The 20,674-nt window shown below is 40.2% G+C and overlaps 1 protein-coding gene across 1 annotated transcript in view; it reads right to left on the bottom strand.

The window, feature by feature from the left end:
• ARID1B (AT-rich interaction domain 1B) overlaps positions 1 to 20,674 on the bottom strand; it is a 338,300-nt gene that overhangs the window by 54,952 nt on the left and 262,674 nt on the right. Inside the window, 2 exon segments of the mRNA XM_062572412.1 lie at positions 10,123 to 10,450; positions 16,567 to 16,746. Coding sequence (XP_062428396.1) covers positions 10,123 to 10,450; positions 16,567 to 16,746 — 508 coding nt within the window.

Raw genomic sequence — 20,674 nt, 5'->3', positions numbered from 1 at the left:
GGTGTGACTTGATATCGAAACGAGGAGTGACTCACATGACTCCCTCACTACGTGCCTTCTATTTTTGTGCATGTTTATAAATAGCTTTATTAAAAAGCTGGAAGGCCCTATGAACTCTCTCCCAGAGTGATTGCTTGGAAGCGGGTAAGAGTCCGTTCCCAGCGCACTAATAGCCAGCAGGTCACCACAGCGCGGTGCTAAAAAGCTACAGGAAGCGAAGTGGATATGGCGTTGCTGAGCTGCCTCCCGCGTGGCACCACCTCGGGGAGGCTCGACTCGGAGGTGCCCTGCTCGTCCCCTGGGCGACGCGGCTCCCGCCGCCTGCCACCCGCATCGCCCCGTGCTCAGCCCCGTCCCTGCGCTGCTGCTGAGCACCGCTCCGCTCCACTGCGCTCACGGGGCTGCCAACTGGCGGAAAAGCTAATAAAACCCCAATCGTTTTATGCCAGCTCCTCAAAGGTGAAGTTTTTCAGAGTAGATGTCAGCTGGCTGACAGCACGCCAGGCACGGCCGGGTATGTGCAGCGACATGGCAAGGAAGCTCTCCAACGGGATTTCCCAACAGACACATTTTCTCCTACCTATCTTTGCCCAATAGCTTGGAGCTTGGAGCTATTAAATGTTTATCAATATTATTTTCATTACCATTTCTGAGCTGAAGACAGTTTCACAACTGCCGTGTAGTGCATAAGCTGGCATAGCTTCAGCTGGCTCTTTTTTCCATCAGAAAAAAGCTCAGAAGTTGCCTGAAAAGTACTGTGATGACTTCAACAGGTATTTGATGCATTAGAGAAACTGGTGGCCGTGATTAAGAAGAGCCAACCTTACTGCTCTTATGTCACTATTTAATAAGGGTCTTACGAAGTTCCTTGTACGTCCAGCTAGAAGTGAGGCTGAACTCCACTAACGCTCCCACCTGAACTCCATTAACAAAAGCGAGAAAGGCTCTTCCCCCTCATGCTTCCCCAGCTACCACTGCTGAAAAAAAATACCAAACTTCCTCTCAACTATCACCACTGTTAAACAGTGTAACACCTTCAAGTCACTATGAAACCGTAACTCCTCCTGCCATTTTTTTAAATCTGTTTCTCACTTTCTGCCACAGATACCCTAGGCTGTTCAGTCACAGTCCCGTACTTGCACAACACATGTGCTAAATCACATCGGGCAGTCATGGAATTTACTTTCTTATGCTTTCTTCATGATTCCCACCAACTGGATGGCTGTTCTCCTGCTTTTCTTTTTTCCTGACTAGTTTAGTAATTTAAAGTAGTAGATCTTCCAGCTGGCAGACAAAAAGACAAACAATGTCAAAACCCCTTTTTTCTCATCTGAAACATTTCTCACCACCCAAAAAGCAGCACAAAAACTAAAGCCCTCCTTTATTCATTACTTTTATATAAAAAACAATTAACTAAGCGCTGCATTTTTGTTTCACTGAAGATCATCTTCTGAAGTACAGAGTTTCTATGCAACAACTGATTTTGAGGCAGAATATTAATGTAGTATAACACATAGCCCTACACTGCTATTTTGTTTCAAAATAATTAGTACTCCTATAGAGGGCAACATCTCTCCTAAATAACCAGATTAAGTCAAAAATAATCATGACACAGTAAAAATCAAATTAGAATTGTCTCCGAGACAACTGAAAATTCTCCTTCATTACTCTGAAAATCACTCTTCCTTCACAATACACTCCTGCTTTCACAATTTAAGAATTGTTACTCTCCAAAGAAGAGAAGGAGCATTCACTCTTGAGGTCTGTGGTTAATCTCTAATGGCATGAACAGCATACAGCAGTCTACTTGATTGATGAGTTACCAAAAAAGAAAAAGAAAACCTCTCCCCAAATCACTGGTTGCCTGCATGAGCTCTACAGCTTGGTGACATCTAGGACTCCAAAATGATGGATTTGCCTTTTAGTAAAACAAAATTCCAGATAAAAATATGTTTCTCTCAGTCTCCCACAAGAAGTGGCTTTGGTTAGCTCAGCATATAAAGTTTCTTTCCATCTTTACACAATTTTATCAGCAATTTTGAGCTGATCTACAAACTGCATCTTCATAAAAATAATCATAAAAGAGTTGCTTCCATCTCTCCCTTTACTATAATAAATACATATAAGCTAACTTGTAGTTCATCCCTCCCGGTACTTTGCTTCCTACATGAAAAGGCCATATAGGGTTCTCCTCTGAAAAGCAGAACATGAAGAAAAGAAGTGTCCTTTGCAGGAAGAAAAGAAAGAATAAAAAAGTCAGCTTGATATAAATGACTATTTCTCATGAAGAGGGTGGAAGCATGAGTCCTTAAAGAAAAACCATCAATATTGGTTAATAGCTCTGTTAGAAATAACAGTTACAATAATCATTGATATTTAGACTTTAATCTCTTAAATCACTCATAAGCTCTGTGTACAGAGAAAATACTCCACTCACACTGAAACGCAGCCAGCTTCAGGTGGAGCACAGCAGCTACTCATAGTTCACAGCAACACTATACAGTCATTCAGGCCAAGAAGCAATACCCCTTCATCCAACTGAGACTATATGGGGAGTTTTATTTTGGAAGCTGCACGTAGTTGCACTGACTGAAATTTATTGCTTGGCTATTCAAACAGTACTAATGGGAAGCAAAGTGGAGCTTATTTCAACTTGATCTGTTAGGGTCCCTGATGGAAATCAGAAGCCTGGCAGCCTTTGGAGGAGGGGGTAAGGGGGAAACAACCAGACACCTTGAAACTTGAGAACTGACAGTGGCCTGATTTTGAAGAGGAGTAATTCCTTTACAGTAGCTGTTTATGAATGTTAAATAAAAGAGCGGGCAGAAAGAGCCTTTCTGCTAGGGGCTTATTTCAAAGGCAACAGATAACATACCCCCAGTGCTGGTTCCAATTATGGCTACCAGTCCTGTCTTAGCCTAGTTTACTTTGGGGATTTCGCAGTTGGCAGCCTTTCATCTAAAAGTGGCCTAGTTTGAATAAGCAAAGAAACTTGAATAAGTACTTAACCTTCCTGCACTCCACTGCACTTCTTAGCAGAGAAGAGCGGCTCCTCCAAGCTTAAGGGGAAAATGGGGAAACAATGGAGAACACATACTTCTCTCCAGAGATTAAAGACAGTTGAGTTTTACTGTAGCACGTCAAGTCTTCCTGCTACATGCTACGTAAGTATAGCTTTCTTAAAGGCAAGTTCCAAGGGCAAAATGCCTAAACTGTAAAATACAGGGTAGAAACGCACAGGATCAAGGATACGAAATATCTAAAAAAAAAAAACTGTTCTTTACTTATATCATTAGTCTTTTTTTAAAAAAAATCATTCCCCATTTCCGCCTCATTCTTTTTTCCTTTTGACATTTTAATGCACCCTGTTCATTACTGTATTTCCTCCTCAGTAGCTTCTAGTCCATCAGCAGTGCTGCATTACCCTAGCATTGGAGAAAAAAACGTGGAAAAAGTGCATTGTTGGCACCAGCAACATGAAATATGAATTAGACGTATAAGCAGAGCAGAAATGCTGATGGAAGGTTAGTGTGTATGTGTGTGTTCGAGCGAGTGTGCATGTGCATACATTCACAAACAAGCTAAAAAAGAGATGCACAGAATGCACTTCCTGATCTCATTTATGCTAACTGTACATCTCTGTACAACTCAAACTCTCTAATATCAGTGCAGCTTTTACGGATCAATTTCACTGGACTAAATGAAAACTTACTTAAATTCTTTTGGCCTCATCACAACGTTATTCCATTTCTAACTATAGCTATAGTTTCTAATCTCACTGTCATGCCCATTTACTGTGACTCAGTAAGTCATCATATTATCTAAATAATATAGACTTAACCATCCATTAACTATAGACAAAATACTGTGGGCCTTTTCATTAGAGAGAAAAAATGTTTTTAAAGAACTTAAAGATGAGAATTGAAGCATTTTAAGATGATCAGTAGATGGGTATAAGTGCTCTTTACACAGAACCAAACACATTCCTAACAGGTAAGTCCAAAAGCAGCTATGTACCTTTCCCCAGGTACATACGTTTCTTAACATACGGGCTTTCCCCAAAGTTCTTGTGGTTGTTGGCCATGAAGTCCTGCTTATGCTGATGAATGCGCAAGAACCTAGCTGAGACCTACAGAGAGGGGACTGAGCCTGAAGATGATGCCCACAGGCTGACCTTCTGGTGTCCTTACAGAAAATGCAGAAGTAATCCTAAAAAGGCAGCATGTGTGGTGTGGTTTTCTGTGTTGTTCATGTCATGTCTACCCTTCTTTATCCTACCCCCTATAATCTATAATCATTGCTAGCATAAATTGACTGGATTGTCAGTCTCGTCAAGTGTGCCCCAAGCCTCTGCATTTATCTAACACTAGATCACAATTTGAAGAAAAAGTTACTTCTTTAAAACACAAATCCCCAACTCTTTCCTAGTACAGTAAGTAGATAAAAGGGAGCTGCTTGCTACAAGCGTAAGTAAATAAAATAAAATAACGCCTTTAGGCAGAGCTCCACAGGAAAAAGCAATTCTAATATATGGAGAAGTTGATTCTCATGTTGACTTAGAAGTCTTACTAGGTGCCAATAGACTCTCTCAGGGCTTCTAAATTGCTGAGGATTTGCCACCACATGCTAGTCAAACTGCAGGTGAACTAGAAATGGAAAAGTAAAAAAATTCTGCTGCTTAACTGCTAAGCAGTTAGAAACTAGAACCCCATTTTAAAGAGCACGAAGGTACATAAAGACAATGCAACACCGTACATTACTGCAGGGACTGAATAAAATTGCTGTGATACTCTTGCCTTCTACTAGCACAGTCAAAAGGAGGAGCCAACCTTCAGTTTTCTATATAGCTTTTACAATAAACCATGTGCCTAAGGTGGCATGGAGAGCAGAGGACAACAGTGTAAATATCCACCTCAGGTTTGGCATCTCCATGACCAGAATTTAAAATGGCCAGAGGCTGCAAATAGCTAAGCTGGATCTCAGCTCCTCAGTTGAGTAAACTGCTATGTCTAAATCATTTTCTCTAAAATCAATGAAATTGAATTCTAAATTCTTCAATCTATAAAAAAATTGCTTTAATTTACACAGTTGCAACAGGCACTCCCAAGCATATTAAGGTAGAGTACACTGAGGTCAAAGACACTACATTCAAAGACAGGCTTGCTCCTCAGAACACCAAACTCATTTTATAGCAATTAGTTCAAGTATTGATAACCGTAGTTGCAGTAGCAAAAGGCTCATTTATTACCTGTCCAGCTGGACGTGTATTTTACAGTCAGCTAGTACTGAATTAAGTCTTCCTAAGGCCACACTGTTAATACTATGTGAAGTGGCTATTTCACAACTAGGTTTCTAAGTTTGCACATGCTACAGTCAGACCTTCAATTGCTACGAAGACACACTCAGAACGCCATTCACTGTTGGCACAAGGCATGTTGAAAATGATGATGACAAACACGTAGCTCCAAGAATGTCTGTAAACATTGGGTGTCAATCCAGTAATCAAATTTCAAAAGTGTGCACTCGGGTACAGTACAGTAAACAAAGATTCACAGACACTGAACAAATAGTCCCTAAAAGTTTTAAGCTGGGCATCCAGAGACTGAGGAACTCAAAACTGGCTGATAACACAGGCTAAATTTACGGTCTCTTAACATATTCATCAGCTGAGAAAATACTGTCACTTAAACTGTTTACTTTTACTGAAGGCTCACAGTGCCCATTTGTTACAGATCTATACACACAAAGATCTATCATTACAAATACATACATATATTGCTGTGGAAACTATAATTTGATAGAAAGACTTAATTTTTGGAGCTTTCTGTTCTTCAGAGGACTCTACTGAGTTCAAATCTCTAATAACTGAACTGTTCTGGGTGTCTTGTGCTTACAGGAGTTAACAAGACTTTCCTTGGAGCTTGATGGACATATAAGGTCTTCAATGTACAGTCTTCATCAATCAACTGATTTGGTGAGACCAAGACAGATAGAAAAAGGAAAAAACTATTTCGCTGTTCCTTCACATTGTCCTCCTGAAATTAAGGGGAATTACTATATGGTGTATTAGAGAGTTATTTTGCATTGCCTGGCATCCTCGGCCATGTGAAATCACCGATACTGGTGGTTCAATGAAGAGGTCTTAAAAAGATCTCTCTTTCCTTTAGCCTGACATGCTAGATCTCACAGAGGAAACATTGGCCTGCGAGCATGGGATGGACTAGCACGCCGTAAGATTTTACCTTGTTGGAGAAGTGTTCAGTAGCAGGAATTAATCAAAGCTTAACATACAGGAGACCTCAAGGTGAGGTCAAAGGCTGATTCAAAAAGCATAAGTACATGTAGTATCTTCCTCAGCCACACCTTTTATTTTTGTGTTTTTCTTCTCTAATTAAAAGGGTGGCGTTCTGCACTGAGGATGACACCTAAGTATAGCTGGCTGAGACTCAGATCTTGATCATCCAGCTCTGGTTAACTAACATTGATTTTCTGCCCCAGTGGAAGTGATTTTATTCTGACGCATGCCATTTAAATTCATTTTACACAGCTGCTTAATGTGGCTTGGCAAAGCTGAGGCAAACCAGCTTTCTAAGTCTAAATGAGACCCCTGAGTTGGGAAAGGACAGATCCTGTGGATTAGCAGCTGAAGATAAATTTCTCTCCCCTATTGATACTTTGCTACTGATTCAACAGTTGACATTGAAGGAGATCACATCAACTTGAACAGAAACACTGCTGTGTAACCATGACTCTTTATTTTCCCCTTAACTCTGCATACAGGGGTGTTTTTGTTTTTTATGGTTATAAAAATTCAACCATAGCTCTATCTTATACACGCAAGACATACAAAGAAGGAGGCTGGATATTATCCATGCACTTTGGCACGTACTAGTAGACATCCTTCCAATTTTAGAAAATACTATAGTGCGAGTTCTCTTCTATTTCATCGATTTTTTTATTTTTAACAGACTAACCAGTAGACTTCTGTTCTGATTTTTTGTTTTGTTTTTGACTTTTTTATGTGCCCATATACGAATGATACTGCTAAGGAGAAAAAAAATCAAACCCAAACAAAAGCAGCTACAGAAAACTGGTAATTAAAACTTGTTAAAAACCATGAAGGTAGCAGTAATTTGGGTATTACAGATTTGCTAGGGAAGCAATAACAGAAATTATGGCAGGGAAGTCTATGAAACTTGAATCTCAAGTGAAATTTGAAACTGTTTGTAAGCAAGCGACAGTCTGGAAGGCAGTGCACATATCTTCCCTTTGTGCTGTAACTTATGATACGGTTATAGAAATCACAGCGTGAAGAACTTTGCTGAGAAAACATTAGCTGCATTTCAGGTTGATGCTTTAGATTGGATACTCAGAGCTTCTAAAAATCCTTCTAGGGACTAACTGAAATTTTTCAAACACATGCACTCTCAATTAAAGGGTAATAAGACTTGTTTGAAAATTCCATTAATAAATCCTGTCATCACTTCTGCAATAAATCACCTATGAAAAAGGAATTGTACTTTATGGGAGTGATTCACTGCCAGGGTAGTAACGACAATAACAAGTCAAGAAAACAAAGTTGCACAGTGTTCCTAGACAAAAATGACAACACCAGGGAGAGTGAAATGATTCCTGGACTTGGTGGGGAGGAGGGGGAGAAGCAGGAGCAGGAGAAGGAGGATCTCATTCCTTCTTAGTGATGAAGTTCTTTATTTCCCTCTCAGGCATGAAGGAAACCGAGCCATGCCAAAAGCCATGCAGAATGTGTGTGAGTGAGTGACATGCAGCTTTTCATCGTACTGTCACAGTGGCGTTAGTAAAACAAACAAACAAACAAAAACTAAAATCCCCTCTATGATGCAAATATCTGGTGTATCTTTCACACAGTTTTTATATTCCTTCAGCAGCCAGATGGCATGTTCATAAACATTAAAAAAAAATTGCCAAGGTCCCACAGCAAGTCCAGTTTACATTGCTACCTACCCGTACTGGTCAGGCTGGTGCATCAAGGGAGCCTGAGCGTTGCCATAGTTGGGATGCTGTGAAGAAAACATGGGGCGTCCGCCAGCCCCAGACTGGCTGGGATAAGCAGGCGACCTAATGTATGGTGGCCTAAAGCAGAACAAAAGAAGAGCCTCTTTGGATTTGCTCTGTATCACAAATATGAATCACTGTCAAGTACATTCCTTCCATATACAAGTATGGAGGACTTGCAGGAATAGCCAAAAAGCTGTAATTCTTTTTCCCCTATAACTGACTTGAGATCAAAGAGAAAAATGGTGTGCTGGTGAGCCTCTGGCATCAGTGGGGATTGACAAGTTTCACTCAATTTGCAGTTTATAAACACCCTTTTGCCAATATTGCCAATAGAGATTTGATGACTGTACAGTCCTTCTACAGGTGCTAGATCACTGGAATGGGCAATATGTGATGAAAAGGCTTTGAAATGGTGCATTTTTGCCCAGGCAAATCTAGAAATCAAAAGCAGTTTTACAAAACTGACTTGATAGGAAGGTGTGAGATAGGAGTGGTAATCAATTAATCTAGTTTTTGATCAAACACTACACATTATTCCGAAAGCTATGTTGAATCACAACCGAATACTTTCCACTTACTGCAAACCAAGTCTTTTCTTGTTGTTAAGACCAAACATGCCCTCTTCCTTTCATTACACGATTTTAAAGAAAGTGTTCCTGCGGTTGCAGAGATGGCCCATTTATTCCTTCTTGCCTGACCTACCAGCTTAGAGCCTAAACCAGACAGACAGAAGCAGACTTTTCTAAATCCTACTAGACAGATCTGTTAAAACAACCAACACAAGCAAGAGATTGCTGGTTCACAGATTTCTGCAGGAATATGGTCTGTTTTAAGGGAGTGTGGTCCTATTTCACTGAACAAGAACATGAAGAACACCACATTTATTGTTATTATCTTAAAACTTTGCTAGTGCTTATTGCTAGAAGCCACCTGTCTTCCAAAGTCACGCAAAAAGAATGCAATAGATACAGGGACACATTAGACTCCTATTTGTTTTTACATTGTGTCATGGAATTACTGCAGCTCTAGTGTCCAGAAACTCTGCTCCTGAATGAGAAATAACTGTGTATGTATACATGCGTCTGTGTACGCATACGCATAAATAAATGCCAAATGCTTAACATACACATACACACATAAACTTGCTCACCAGAACAGTGGAACCAGCTTTACGTAATTCTCAAATGTAATGGAACTTCTCTTAACAGAAAAAGATAATAAACACACCAGGAGCTACTTAAGTCCAGTGAAATGTGGAAATTACTTCATCTGAAAAATTTCCCAGAAAATATGATTTCATTGTAAGTACCGAGACATCTTAAGAATAACCATGGACAGAAAAATGCCTTTGCCAAAATCCATGCTCACATGGCAACACTCAGTTATCCTGACCCAAAGGATAGGCAAGAAGCCACACAGCCGCTCCAACCTCCACAATCCTAGTTTGCAGTTCTCTCTTACAGGTGCATCGGTGGCAGTTACCTACTTCAGATAACTACAGATTGTTTTTATGCCTCCTTCTGCGTTCCCTCTCCAGCTTTTGCCCTTACTGTACCCTCCTCTGCCCATCCGTATGCCTGTGCAGGAGTACGGACAGTCCTGTAAGAGAGAACTGCCTTGAGCACTGCCACTCACAACATGGGCAGTGAACGCAACTGCAGATGGGCAGCTTTACAAGCCTCCTTACCCTGCAGCACGTGCAAGCTGCCTAGGATGTTGGTGCTGGCCCTCCTTCTACCAAAGATAAAATATACTTACTCAGTTAATCAATTTTAAGTTGTAGAGGGCTTGTTCTGCGCTCCTTAATCCTGCAGGTTTTCCTAACGCTCACAGTGCCAAGGACCAAACTGGAAGTGGCTGTCATCTCCACTTGTCACAGCTGCTTTTTGCTTATTCAAAAAATACAGCAGCATTCTTTCCCCTTACATTTAAAGAAAATTTTTCTTCTATATGTCACTTCCTCCCAAAAATACTGTTAACAGAACATGTATAAATGCATCTCTGTGCATCTATACAGCACTGTAACTTCAGAAACGAGAAGAAAAACAGTCCTACTTGCTTTAACTACTTTCAGTGGATGCATACCTGCTCTGTGCGGAGTTTGCAGCAGCCTGCATCACTGCAGCAGCCGCCTCCTGTGCCTTACGGTTCACAGTTGGCATGGGTGGGCCCATTCCAGGGCCTCCCTGCTGAGACATGCCAGGAGAATTGGGGGTCATACTGCTCATGTTTCCAGGAAATGGTCTGCTCTGCATCCCAGCTGATGGCATCCGTCCCAGGGGCATGGTACCACAAGGCTGGCTTGGCCCCTGTCCATGCATCTGACTGTTGGCATTTATACCCATGCCAGGTCCTGGGCCACTGTAACTCGTGTTGGGCACGCCACTGTATGTTGGTGGTCTGGAATAGTTTCCTGAAGAAAACAATAAAAACACAGAGAAGAACATAAAACTTTTGAGCATATATTTCATTTTAGGAAGTTAGCAGCTGCAGAGCTTACATCTATAGTCAACTAACATGAACCACATGAGACTCAAGTCAGAAAAACTTTTTCACCATGCAGATAGTCTAACAGTGGAGTAATCTGCCCAGAGAGGTTGTACAGTTTCCCTCCGTGGAGGCTTTCAAGACCCAACTGGATAAAGTCCTGAGTAACCTAGTCTGATCTCCTGGTTGACCCTACTTTGAGTACAAAGTTAGCCTAATACCTCCTGAGCATCCTCCCAACCTGAACTAGCCTATGAACCTGATGTTCATGTGGCCTCATATATTGTGGGATGAGAACAAATACAGAAAAGCACAGCCTCTAGAGGGTACAAAATGTACAAAAATGTCTTTTGCGGTAAAGAGATACGCGACATGTAAGAAACTCATTACATAAACTCAAGAGAGAGTCTTATTTTTGTGATTCCATGTTCTCATTTTTCATCTTTCTGAAACTACAGCAACAAGCTATTCTCACTGGATCCTTGCTCGTAACTATTTTGTCCATTTATGGCAAAGAGACTTTGGCAGTGCCCTGTGAGAACTACTGCAGGGCCTTTAGGAACATTCCCTGTCCCCTCCTACCCTACCCATGTTCCCTGCAAGTTCAATATTTGGCTATGCTAGCAGACAGTGTATTAACTTATAGTTAACTTATAGTGCATCCCCTCTTCTAGGAAAATTAGTATTAAAAGAGTAAACAGCAATACTACAAAGATGCTAATATAAACAGGTGTCTTACGAAGGATGGCATGAAAACCTGTCTGACCCTAATCTGCATTATTGCTGGAACAAACTGCATCATTTGTGGCAGCTTAACTAATTTCACTACTGATTTTCCTATCACATTTAAAGCTAAAAAAAAAAAAAAAAGCATACTGCATTCAGTGTTCCAGAAACAAATTCAAACATAATAAGAAAGAAAAAAAAAAAGAGAGATGTGATAGAAAAGTATTTTAAGAAACAGATCACATTACACTCCTTTAGTCATCCATTTTGATTTGTCTTTATTTCCATCACATCCAGATTAGTGGAAATACAACTCATTCCCTCCCTATGGGATGCCACAGAGCAGAATTTCCTGACTACTCTTAAATATTCCCACGCTTATTTAAAGGCTGCAGCCAGTGGAATCTTCCTCTGAATGTGGAAATAAGACATGTCTCTCCTCCAGGCCTCATACTACCAGACAGAGGAGTCAGTTGCATGCAGCTCCTGTTTATATTTAAAATAAATATATTCATTCATCATTTGAATGCACACATAATTAATTCATACACTCCTGCTGCTATGCTTTGGCTAATTCTTCCCTCCTCCCCACCCAGTAACTGACTCTGTTACAAATTCTCTGCAATGAAAACATGTGTGACCTATGCTTTCCAAGGAAATGAAACAACACTTCACCTTTGCTTTAGAAGCCCAGTATCTATGCATGTTTTTCCCCCCTCCCCCCCAACAGAAGGGTCCCCAGTTTAGCAGAAATGAAAGATTCCAGATTTAGCTATACTCTGAATGCAGAGTGCCCTGTCATTTCTCCTCTTCCTCTAGTCACAGCTGCTCTCAGCTGACAATTTTCTGTTCAATGAGCAATCACTCCTAACGAATATTTTGGTTGCTAAGACCTGTTCAGGCTACACCTCTTTGATCCAACATATGTGACCACAAGCTGAAAGGCTCATTAGTTTCATATTGCTCTGCTCAATGTTAAAGTTGTAACGCAGAACTCATGTTGCTCTGGTTTTCCAATTGCTTTCTGCAAGAAAAACGTAATGCAGTAAGATGAAGTATATGAACGCTCAAACATTATGCACATTTTATGTATGTACGTGCCGTAAAAGCTACCATCAGTTCAATTTAAATAAGGCCAATTTGTTTTGTCATTTAGGGTCTAAAAAGTACAGTTCAGCAGCAGACTTGGAGGAGCAAACATCAATGGTAAATTCTATTACTGTTTTGATGCTATTTTGAATCGGGACAAAAACAATCTCTTCTTTCATGTTTTGGCTTCTCAACTGTAAGCACAACACACACAAAAAGCGTGGAATCTTCTCCATAAATATATGTGCTTCAGTTAAAATAAGTGCTTAATCATTCATCTCCAGGGATACAAGTCCAAGAGCCCAGGGAAGTGGCATCTTTTCAGAAAGGAAAACAAGTTTCAATGTTTTTTCCATGTTTCTTTTCCCTAAGCATTTCCTCAATACCTCAAGTACTAGCTATTCTTATACCTTTCCCAGACCACAAAAAAAAAGGCAAAATAAAGGCCAAACAAAATACAAGAGGACTTGCCAAGAATGAGGAGTGCAATCTTATTTCCATGTTTCTCTAATAGATTAGTAATTTGTTGGCAGTGGCTTTGGCAGAAAACAGATGGATGCAGTATTAAACACAATGAATGCAGCAGATGCTAGGCCAGCCCACATCAGCTGGACGTGTCAGGCAGCCAAGTCCAAGAGCCCACACTTTTCAAGTGGGTACGAGCCTGGCAACAGCGGCTGTACGATACCATTGAACAACTCCTCCCCTCCCTGTCCAAGGGATTTTTGATTCCAGCGCCCTCCAAGCAGATTAGAATTGTACCCACAGACATGACAGCTCAAACGCATATGGAAAATCAAAACGATAACTAGAAATGTGAAAGAAGAAAAGCAACAAGATAAAATACAAAAATAGCATATTAGCTGTCTGCCAAAGACAGATGTTCACACTTATTGCTGAATCTTTGGTCCACTTTGCCCAGGTCTGCTAAACACAGTGCTCTGATACCTTGCCATTTCTAGGCAACACGAAAAGAGGGAATTTTCAGAACTACCTGTTGTTTTTCCTCCCTGGTTTAGGGATGGAGGTTAGATTCATAGTATTAGAAATAGTTTCTCAATAACGTTTTAAAATTGCTTACATGTCCACTTAGGGCACCTCATCCCTGATTATCACTTTAATTAAAATCGAGGCTCCTGAAATCAGTGGGAGCTAGATATTAAAGTATTTTTATGACATGAGTTTTAGTCCATTAAATGTTCCGAAGCACAGATACTCATTCAAGATGAACAAAAACATGTTTTGTTAACTGTGACGTTTTTGGGTAGGGATTCAAGCACATTCAGCATTGGTTTATCTCAAGCAGAGCAGTTTTACTGTTGAAATCAGTAGGTAAAGTTGCAGCAACAGGAGGCATTTTTGACACCTTCTACTGCTCCACAGTAAGTTTTTCTCTGCCACAGTCTTAAAAGATCCAACTGACTATAGTATCTGACTGTTCTCCAGAGTGCATTCAGGGGACATTTTGCCATGGCAGCACTTTGGTGCTCTCTGGTCACAGAACAAAACTTCATTAGCTCTTGAGCTAGATGTTACCCAAATACAAACCTGAAAGACAGTTCCATTCACCTCCCATTCTCACTGTTTTTTTTTTTTTTTTTTTTTTTTTTTTCTTGGAGAGAGAAAAGCGGTGGTGTTAATTCAAAATTAAAACTAATGTACTGCCCTGTATGCCCCTGTATTATAGCACCGGCACACAGAAGCATACCTTGAATTTTGAGGCCAAAGCCATTCTCTGTTTTTGCAGAAAATGGTTCCATAGCATTGCATTAGGTCCCCAACACAGGAACTGCTTCCTGAGCAAGTATATTTTACTCTTATTACAGATCTAAGTGTTATGAAAACACACGAAAACAAAATGAACCAGCTATAAACAAGTGACAGACAATTTTACTCTGCAAACTATGCAAACTATGAGTTAATTCCTCCAAACCCAAACTTACTACTTCACTATGGTAAGCAATTCTACTGCAGACATAGCCTAACTTTTTCAGCAATGGTTTTCAGGATTGAGCACATAGCGAAACATAACTTTTAAGCTAAAACTTTAATGTCACAAAATGCTTTGACATGTACGTAAAAATACAAGTAGTCCTGTTCAACTCAGCCTATGCTTAACAATATTCTGAAGGAAGGCCTGTGTGAACAAAACACGAAAAACAAATATGATCCTCAAGAATAATTTTAGTTTAATAATTTAAGAACTCATTTGCAACTCAGGTAATCTTTAATGTATTTGTTATTTTGGCAATAAAAGGCAAACAACGTTAACATTACATATTCAATACTACCAGCACATGATTGTGCTTTGTAAGAGGGTATGTTAATGAGATGCATTACAGATTACTTTCATTAAAAATGAAAAGTACTATTAAAAAGTTAAATCCAGATAAATGTATGATTTTAAAATATCAGTCACATTACAGTTAGTGATCAGGGATGACCAGATTCACACCGGTAGGTATTTTATCATTGGTCACATTAGCCTGGTGAAAATGCAGTATTCTCTCCTCTACGAGCTACCCTTAGAGCTCAGCCTGCAGGGCCTTCCTTTTACAAGGACCAGCGCATGGGATCACCAGTACCCTCTAAAAGCTGGCAGAAGAACATGCTTTGCATCCATCACACTATTCAGCAGACCCTTCTGAAATGGCTTGTTAATGACAATGATGCTCATTTTCTTCCTGCCCCCTCAAGTTCACTTTTTAATAGCCATTTCTTCCTGACCACGACCCATAAAATCATTACATAGGCACTTTCATCTACAGAGAGAGGAGAAGAACTGCTGAACTCAAGCAAAAAAGAAAGTAGTATTCGGCATGTTACTTAAATGCATTGATTTAGTACAAAAACCTTTCCATTCAATCAGTGTGGATGGCTAATGTTTTACTGCACTTGACACCTACTATTCCCATGGTTCAGGATCTCAGCAGCAGCAGTACAGCTGCAAGTCAGCGTAGCACATCATAAATCCACTAGATTTTACCAGTTAAGCTAGTTGCTCTCTGTGCAGATGAAAATAAGCACTTGGACAGTATTTTACAGCCAGAAAATGCTTTCCAAATAAAAGGAAAGTGCCAGTCAACTGGAGTCGGGTAATTAATCTTCACACATGGCTATAAGGCTATTCCCATTTTAGAGTTAAGGAAAGTGAAGCAGAGAAATGTATTTACTTGCCTAAGTTGAAAGATGGAGTAAAAGGCACAGCCAAAATTAGAAACTAGGAGATCTTGGCTTGTAGTCCTGTACTCAGAGCACTAAAACAAATGCAACCCAGAGATGAAAATGAAAGGACTATTGCGTAGGGTGGTAAGACTCCCTCCAAATGAACAACTGAATTAGCTCTCAAAGTCAGGAGACTAAAATAACCATGCTTGTTGGAATGGACAAGCCACTGAGCCCTTACAGCACTTCCCACAGCAAGCCACAACCCTTTTTAAGGATTTTAAGTAAGAAAGCAATATAGTAGGAAGTGCTGAAATAGACAAGCTTCTTGATGCATCTCAAAATAAAATACTATCCCTTGTACATTCTGTGGCTTGACTCAAAGTTCATTAAACCTCTAAAAAGATGCACACTTTATAAAGCTCATCCATTAAAGGCAAAACAATAGACAAGTTCAAGGTTGTGAGCACTGAAAGTCTGAGGCAGAAACTGTTTCTTCTATTTTTGTTTTAATCCTCCAACTATTCTGTCAAACACGTACAATAAAAGGAACAGTCTCTCTTAGTCTGAGGGATTAGTTAAAATTCACAAACTGTATGCATTAGAGCTCAATACTATATTCCCACAGTACCCACTGTATTACTATGCTCGTTAGAAGACTTTAACCCTCACAGTCACTATACAATTTCATATTGGCCTTGGGATTCCATCTCAGAAAAGAATTTCTATTTTGGGATTGGTGTTGTGACTCTTATTCCATGCTTGGTCAAGCTCAGCCTTATCTTAGAGATGACGTGGACTCCCAAACAATGGCCTTAGTAACGCAACAGCTTCATCATTTCTGTGCCCAATTTAGCAACACTATTTTTATAGAGACAAACATGCAAATTACAGAAGAAGCTTCTTCCACAAGGTGTAACTTCACTTCCGAGTGATTTTTTTTAAAAGAAACCACATACCTACCTGCCTACCTACAAAGATACATGCTATACATTTTTTTTTACATATATGTATAAAATTATCATATGGATTAATAGTAAGTATCATGGTTTGTTATTTTACCTTGTGGTCCATACTGGCTCATCTGAGGCCCGTAAGTACCACTTGAATTACTCTGCTGAAAGCTACCGATTCCAGGATGTACTTGGCCTCCAGGTGAAGGGTGTGGTGACATGGAAGGTCCAGTTTGTTGAGGTCCATACTGTGACATTTGGGGGTTCCTCTGTATGCCTGCCATGAAACCTAAAGTGAAAAAAGCACCGAAGTAGAATTTAAATAAAGAATAGTCACCTGAATATTAAGAAACTTTGGCATTCCAAGAAAAAAACTTACTAGTAATTTTCAAAGTAGAGTTACTCTGAAAACTGCTATTGCTCATATCAAGCAAATAGAAATAAATGCATCTCCAAGACTACAAAGGCGTCTCAATAACCAAAATTTGTATGGCAGGCTCACAACCTTTTATTTTTAAAAGAAAGGCAGTGGAGTCCTGCTTGGGATGCTTATTTTAAAACTGAAACTTTAGAAAAAAACAACTAGTGGCAATTACTTGCACTAGTTAATAAGTAGCAGTGAATCTGCTTAATGACTTATGGTAGGAATATCATAATATACAATATTATACTCTTCTACCAAAATACATACAAAAATTCACTGTCCATACTCTTGCACACTTGCAAGAGCTAAAATTTCCTGTTACCTGAAGATCAGACACATCTGCCAGGAAAAGAAAATCATTTTGTTCAGTATATTTGCTCTAGGTCCTTATTCCAGTTTGTCATCAGCATATCTGTATTTCATTCTCTTGTTTTCCCTTTCATAAACATATTAACAAAACTCAGTTTAATGTAGGGTTCAAAAGCTACAACAAGAGGCACAATAAAATGCTACAAAAACTGGAAGTTTGACACAAAGGAACAGAACTAAGCCTGTAAAATGAGAGGTAGAAGAGGGTTTTTGTGTTTTTTTTTTTTAAAAAGCTTTCATAAACTGGGGAAAAATCCTGCAATCCTGCCCATGAAATGTCTATGCATGGTTGCTAGTTTTATAAGATTTTACCCTGAAAGGTTTTGGTGCTGCTTTCAATGTTGAAGACAATATACTGAGGAGACCGCCAGTTCTTTTCTGATTTCTTGAGGAAATCTGACTTCTTTTCTGTCCTGTTTGCATACTAAATTTTGTCTCCGTGAGCAAAAAGGTGGGTGAACTGAAGTATGGTATTTACTCTGCTGCAGCTGCCCCTGCAAAAGCCCTTCTCATGGTCTGCGTGCAGCAGCCTACCCATAACACTGATGGGTGAGAGACTGTGCACTGTGGCGAGCTCAGATATTGCATCTGAGTAACTCTGCATTTTGGCCTATCTTGTAACTTGTTCGGGCACCCATGCTTTCAGACTGCAGAAGGCTGAAACATTATTTCTGAAAGGTGCCTGTTTTCCCTCCATTAATTTTATTGGAGTGTATGTGGGGAGGTATGAAGTTGAAAGCTAAAAGACCCCTCACCTATCAGCATTAATTATGCCTTTCCTTACCCTAGCAATGGATTAGAAGAAAGCTAGGAACACTCCTCCCGCTCCGGGTGGTAAGTGGGCAAATGGAAGATGCTGAAGGGAAGATGTGACAGGACAAGAGGCAATGGGCAGAAACTGAAGCACAGGAAGTTCCACCTGAACGTGAGGGGGAATTTCTTCACCGTGAGAATGACAGAGCACTGGCACAGGTTGCCCAGAGAGGTTGTGGAGTCTCCTTCTCTGGAGATACTCAAGGGCCATCCAGATGCAACCCTGTCTAACATGCTCTAGGTGACCGTGCTGAGCAGGGAGGTTGGACTAGATGATCTCCAGAGGTCCCTTCCAATCTTACTGATTCTATGATTAAAAGGAAGGAAAGAAGGAAAGAGAGGCAAAGACAAGTGATGAAGAAAGTGAAAGGAGGAGCGGGAAAAAAGACAGAAATAGAATTCTTCTGAAGTGCCAGAGTATCTTCCCAATGGTTAGTATCAAGCATGACATAGTACTGAACATTCAATGTATAATTAATGAAGACAGGTAACACAGTTCCCAGACTATTTTTTTTTGGTGCTACATACAGACATATGATCAAACTAGCAACTGCAAACATCACGGCACTGCGGTTGCAGGGACTAGCCAGCAGTCTGTGGAGCCCACCAGGCGCTGTGGGCAGCGGGTGCTTCCCAGACCCCTCTGTGAGAACTGCAGCTCCCCAAAACGCTGCCAGGAACTTGCAAGCACAAATTTCTGATCATAGCCCTGCAGCCACTGACATCCTGGGTGAGACCGGGTGAACAACCTTCCCGCCTCCCTACATGCTGGCTTCCCCATTTGTAGGCTGGTGGTAAAGCACTTTACTAAAGGGGACAATATCTCTGAGCTCTACCAAATAAAAGTGATAGGTGTTTTTCTGGAAATCAGGCTTGAGTCCAAACAAATGCAAATAAAATTTTAATCCCTCCACAAACCTTTGTTATATGATGTATTTCTCCACCCACAAAAACCCTATCAAGGGGACAGCAAGCTCCGTGTCAAGAAACTCAAAAATGGGAGCAAAGATGCTTTCATATTCCCTGGAGTTCTTTTCTGTTGTAGGCAATCCTACTCATAATACGCTAAAATTGTAACAACTGCAAGTTTAGGTAGTATAAACAAATAATTTTTTTTGATCTTTGTGCAAGCCCCAGACAACTGATTCAATCACATTAGAACTGAAAAATCAGAGCTTGAGATCTGGTCTAGAGGAAGGTGAACAACATGCACTGGAGCACGGCAAGTCAAATAACTGAAGACGAAATGGTGGCTTGAAAACTGATACTAATTGGAAAGCTCCATACTTTTGCAAAGGGCAACTCAAATGATCCTTTCCATTTGGCTTTATTTTGAAACAGACCCCTCTATTTTTAAAATAATTCCACTCTACACACTAATCTGATCACAAAATCTATGGTCAGAAGACAGTATGGTAACTACTTTAAAAACCTAACACAATAGTATGTCTGTATGAAAAAAATGTTCACATTCCAGACACATGTATACCGTATATATCACACTCACAGGAACCATGTCAATGAAAATTTTTTTTTTACTGGTCACAGTAGGTTTTTTATTATAAAGATAGCAAACTTACTACTCTATCTGGTAAGGAAGTAAAGGTTTTCTGTTCACCATGGGCCTTTTAATCTATATAACTTTCCAAAGATTGTAAGTGATAAACAGCATTTGGCTGAGTTGTTATCACAGGCAGTACTTTTCTGAACACTCCAAGGATGGTCGACAACTGAAGAGCTATCGTTTATATCATTTGCAATGATTTCCAATACTGGTGCAGGGGAACTGCTAGTTGAGAAGTCTAACGGAGAACAGAGACCTAAGTTTCAGCTAGCTCTACTGCTGTCAGAAGGGCTCCTGAAGAGACTGCAATACTAAGAGAAGCAAATACTTCCCTTCAAAAGACGTCTTCAGGAAACTTGTTTCACTTTTGTGATGCTGTGGAGCTGACTGCGTGCCTACAGGTATAGTCACAAGTGAACACTGGGACCTGACACGGTCACCTGGCCTGGCAAGTGGAGTGGCATGCTTGTGTCCATACAGCTAAACCTTCTCACTCAATCCTGGTAGTTTTATCCATATGACTGTTGTGTGCAGTTCCTTGTGCTGCCTCATCCATGCTGTGCGTTCAGCCTCCAGGAGTGCTCATACGCACTGGCCAAAATCACAACATGGGGCATGCTAAAAACTAAGCTGTAGAGAGGACACTGCTCAAACTTGGGCTCTGGGCTTAGTTAACAAACAGAGATGTTGCAAGTAAGTTTTGCACCTTTGATTACCACAAAGAAGAGAACAGAATCAGACATGAGATCCTTCTCAAATTAGTTTGGCTTTGTCATCTTCTCTTGAGCATGGAGAGAAAAAAAAGGATGGAAAAAAAGGAAGATTAAAATCCAAGATCATCATCCATGCCATGTTATCTTCTATTATTATCTGTCAGATAAGCTGAAGCATAGTCTTAAAACAGGATATGCTCCAACTTCTTTTCAGAAAATGGAGAAGTCATTTCAGTTATAAATGTTGTGTGGAGAAGAATATAAGATCAGGTCCTTAATGTGATCTAGATTCCCTCGGAACAAAGAGGGGTCTGTTCTGATCCACCTTAGTGAA

The sequence above is a fragment of the Rhea pennata genome, chromosome 3 (genome assembly GCF_028389875.1).
Source record: "Rhea pennata isolate bPtePen1 chromosome 3, bPtePen1.pri, whole genome shotgun sequence".
Lineage (NCBI taxonomy): Eukaryota > Metazoa > Chordata > Aves > Rheiformes > Rheidae > Rhea > Rhea pennata.
This window is presented reverse-complemented; position numbering and strand designations above follow the sequence as displayed.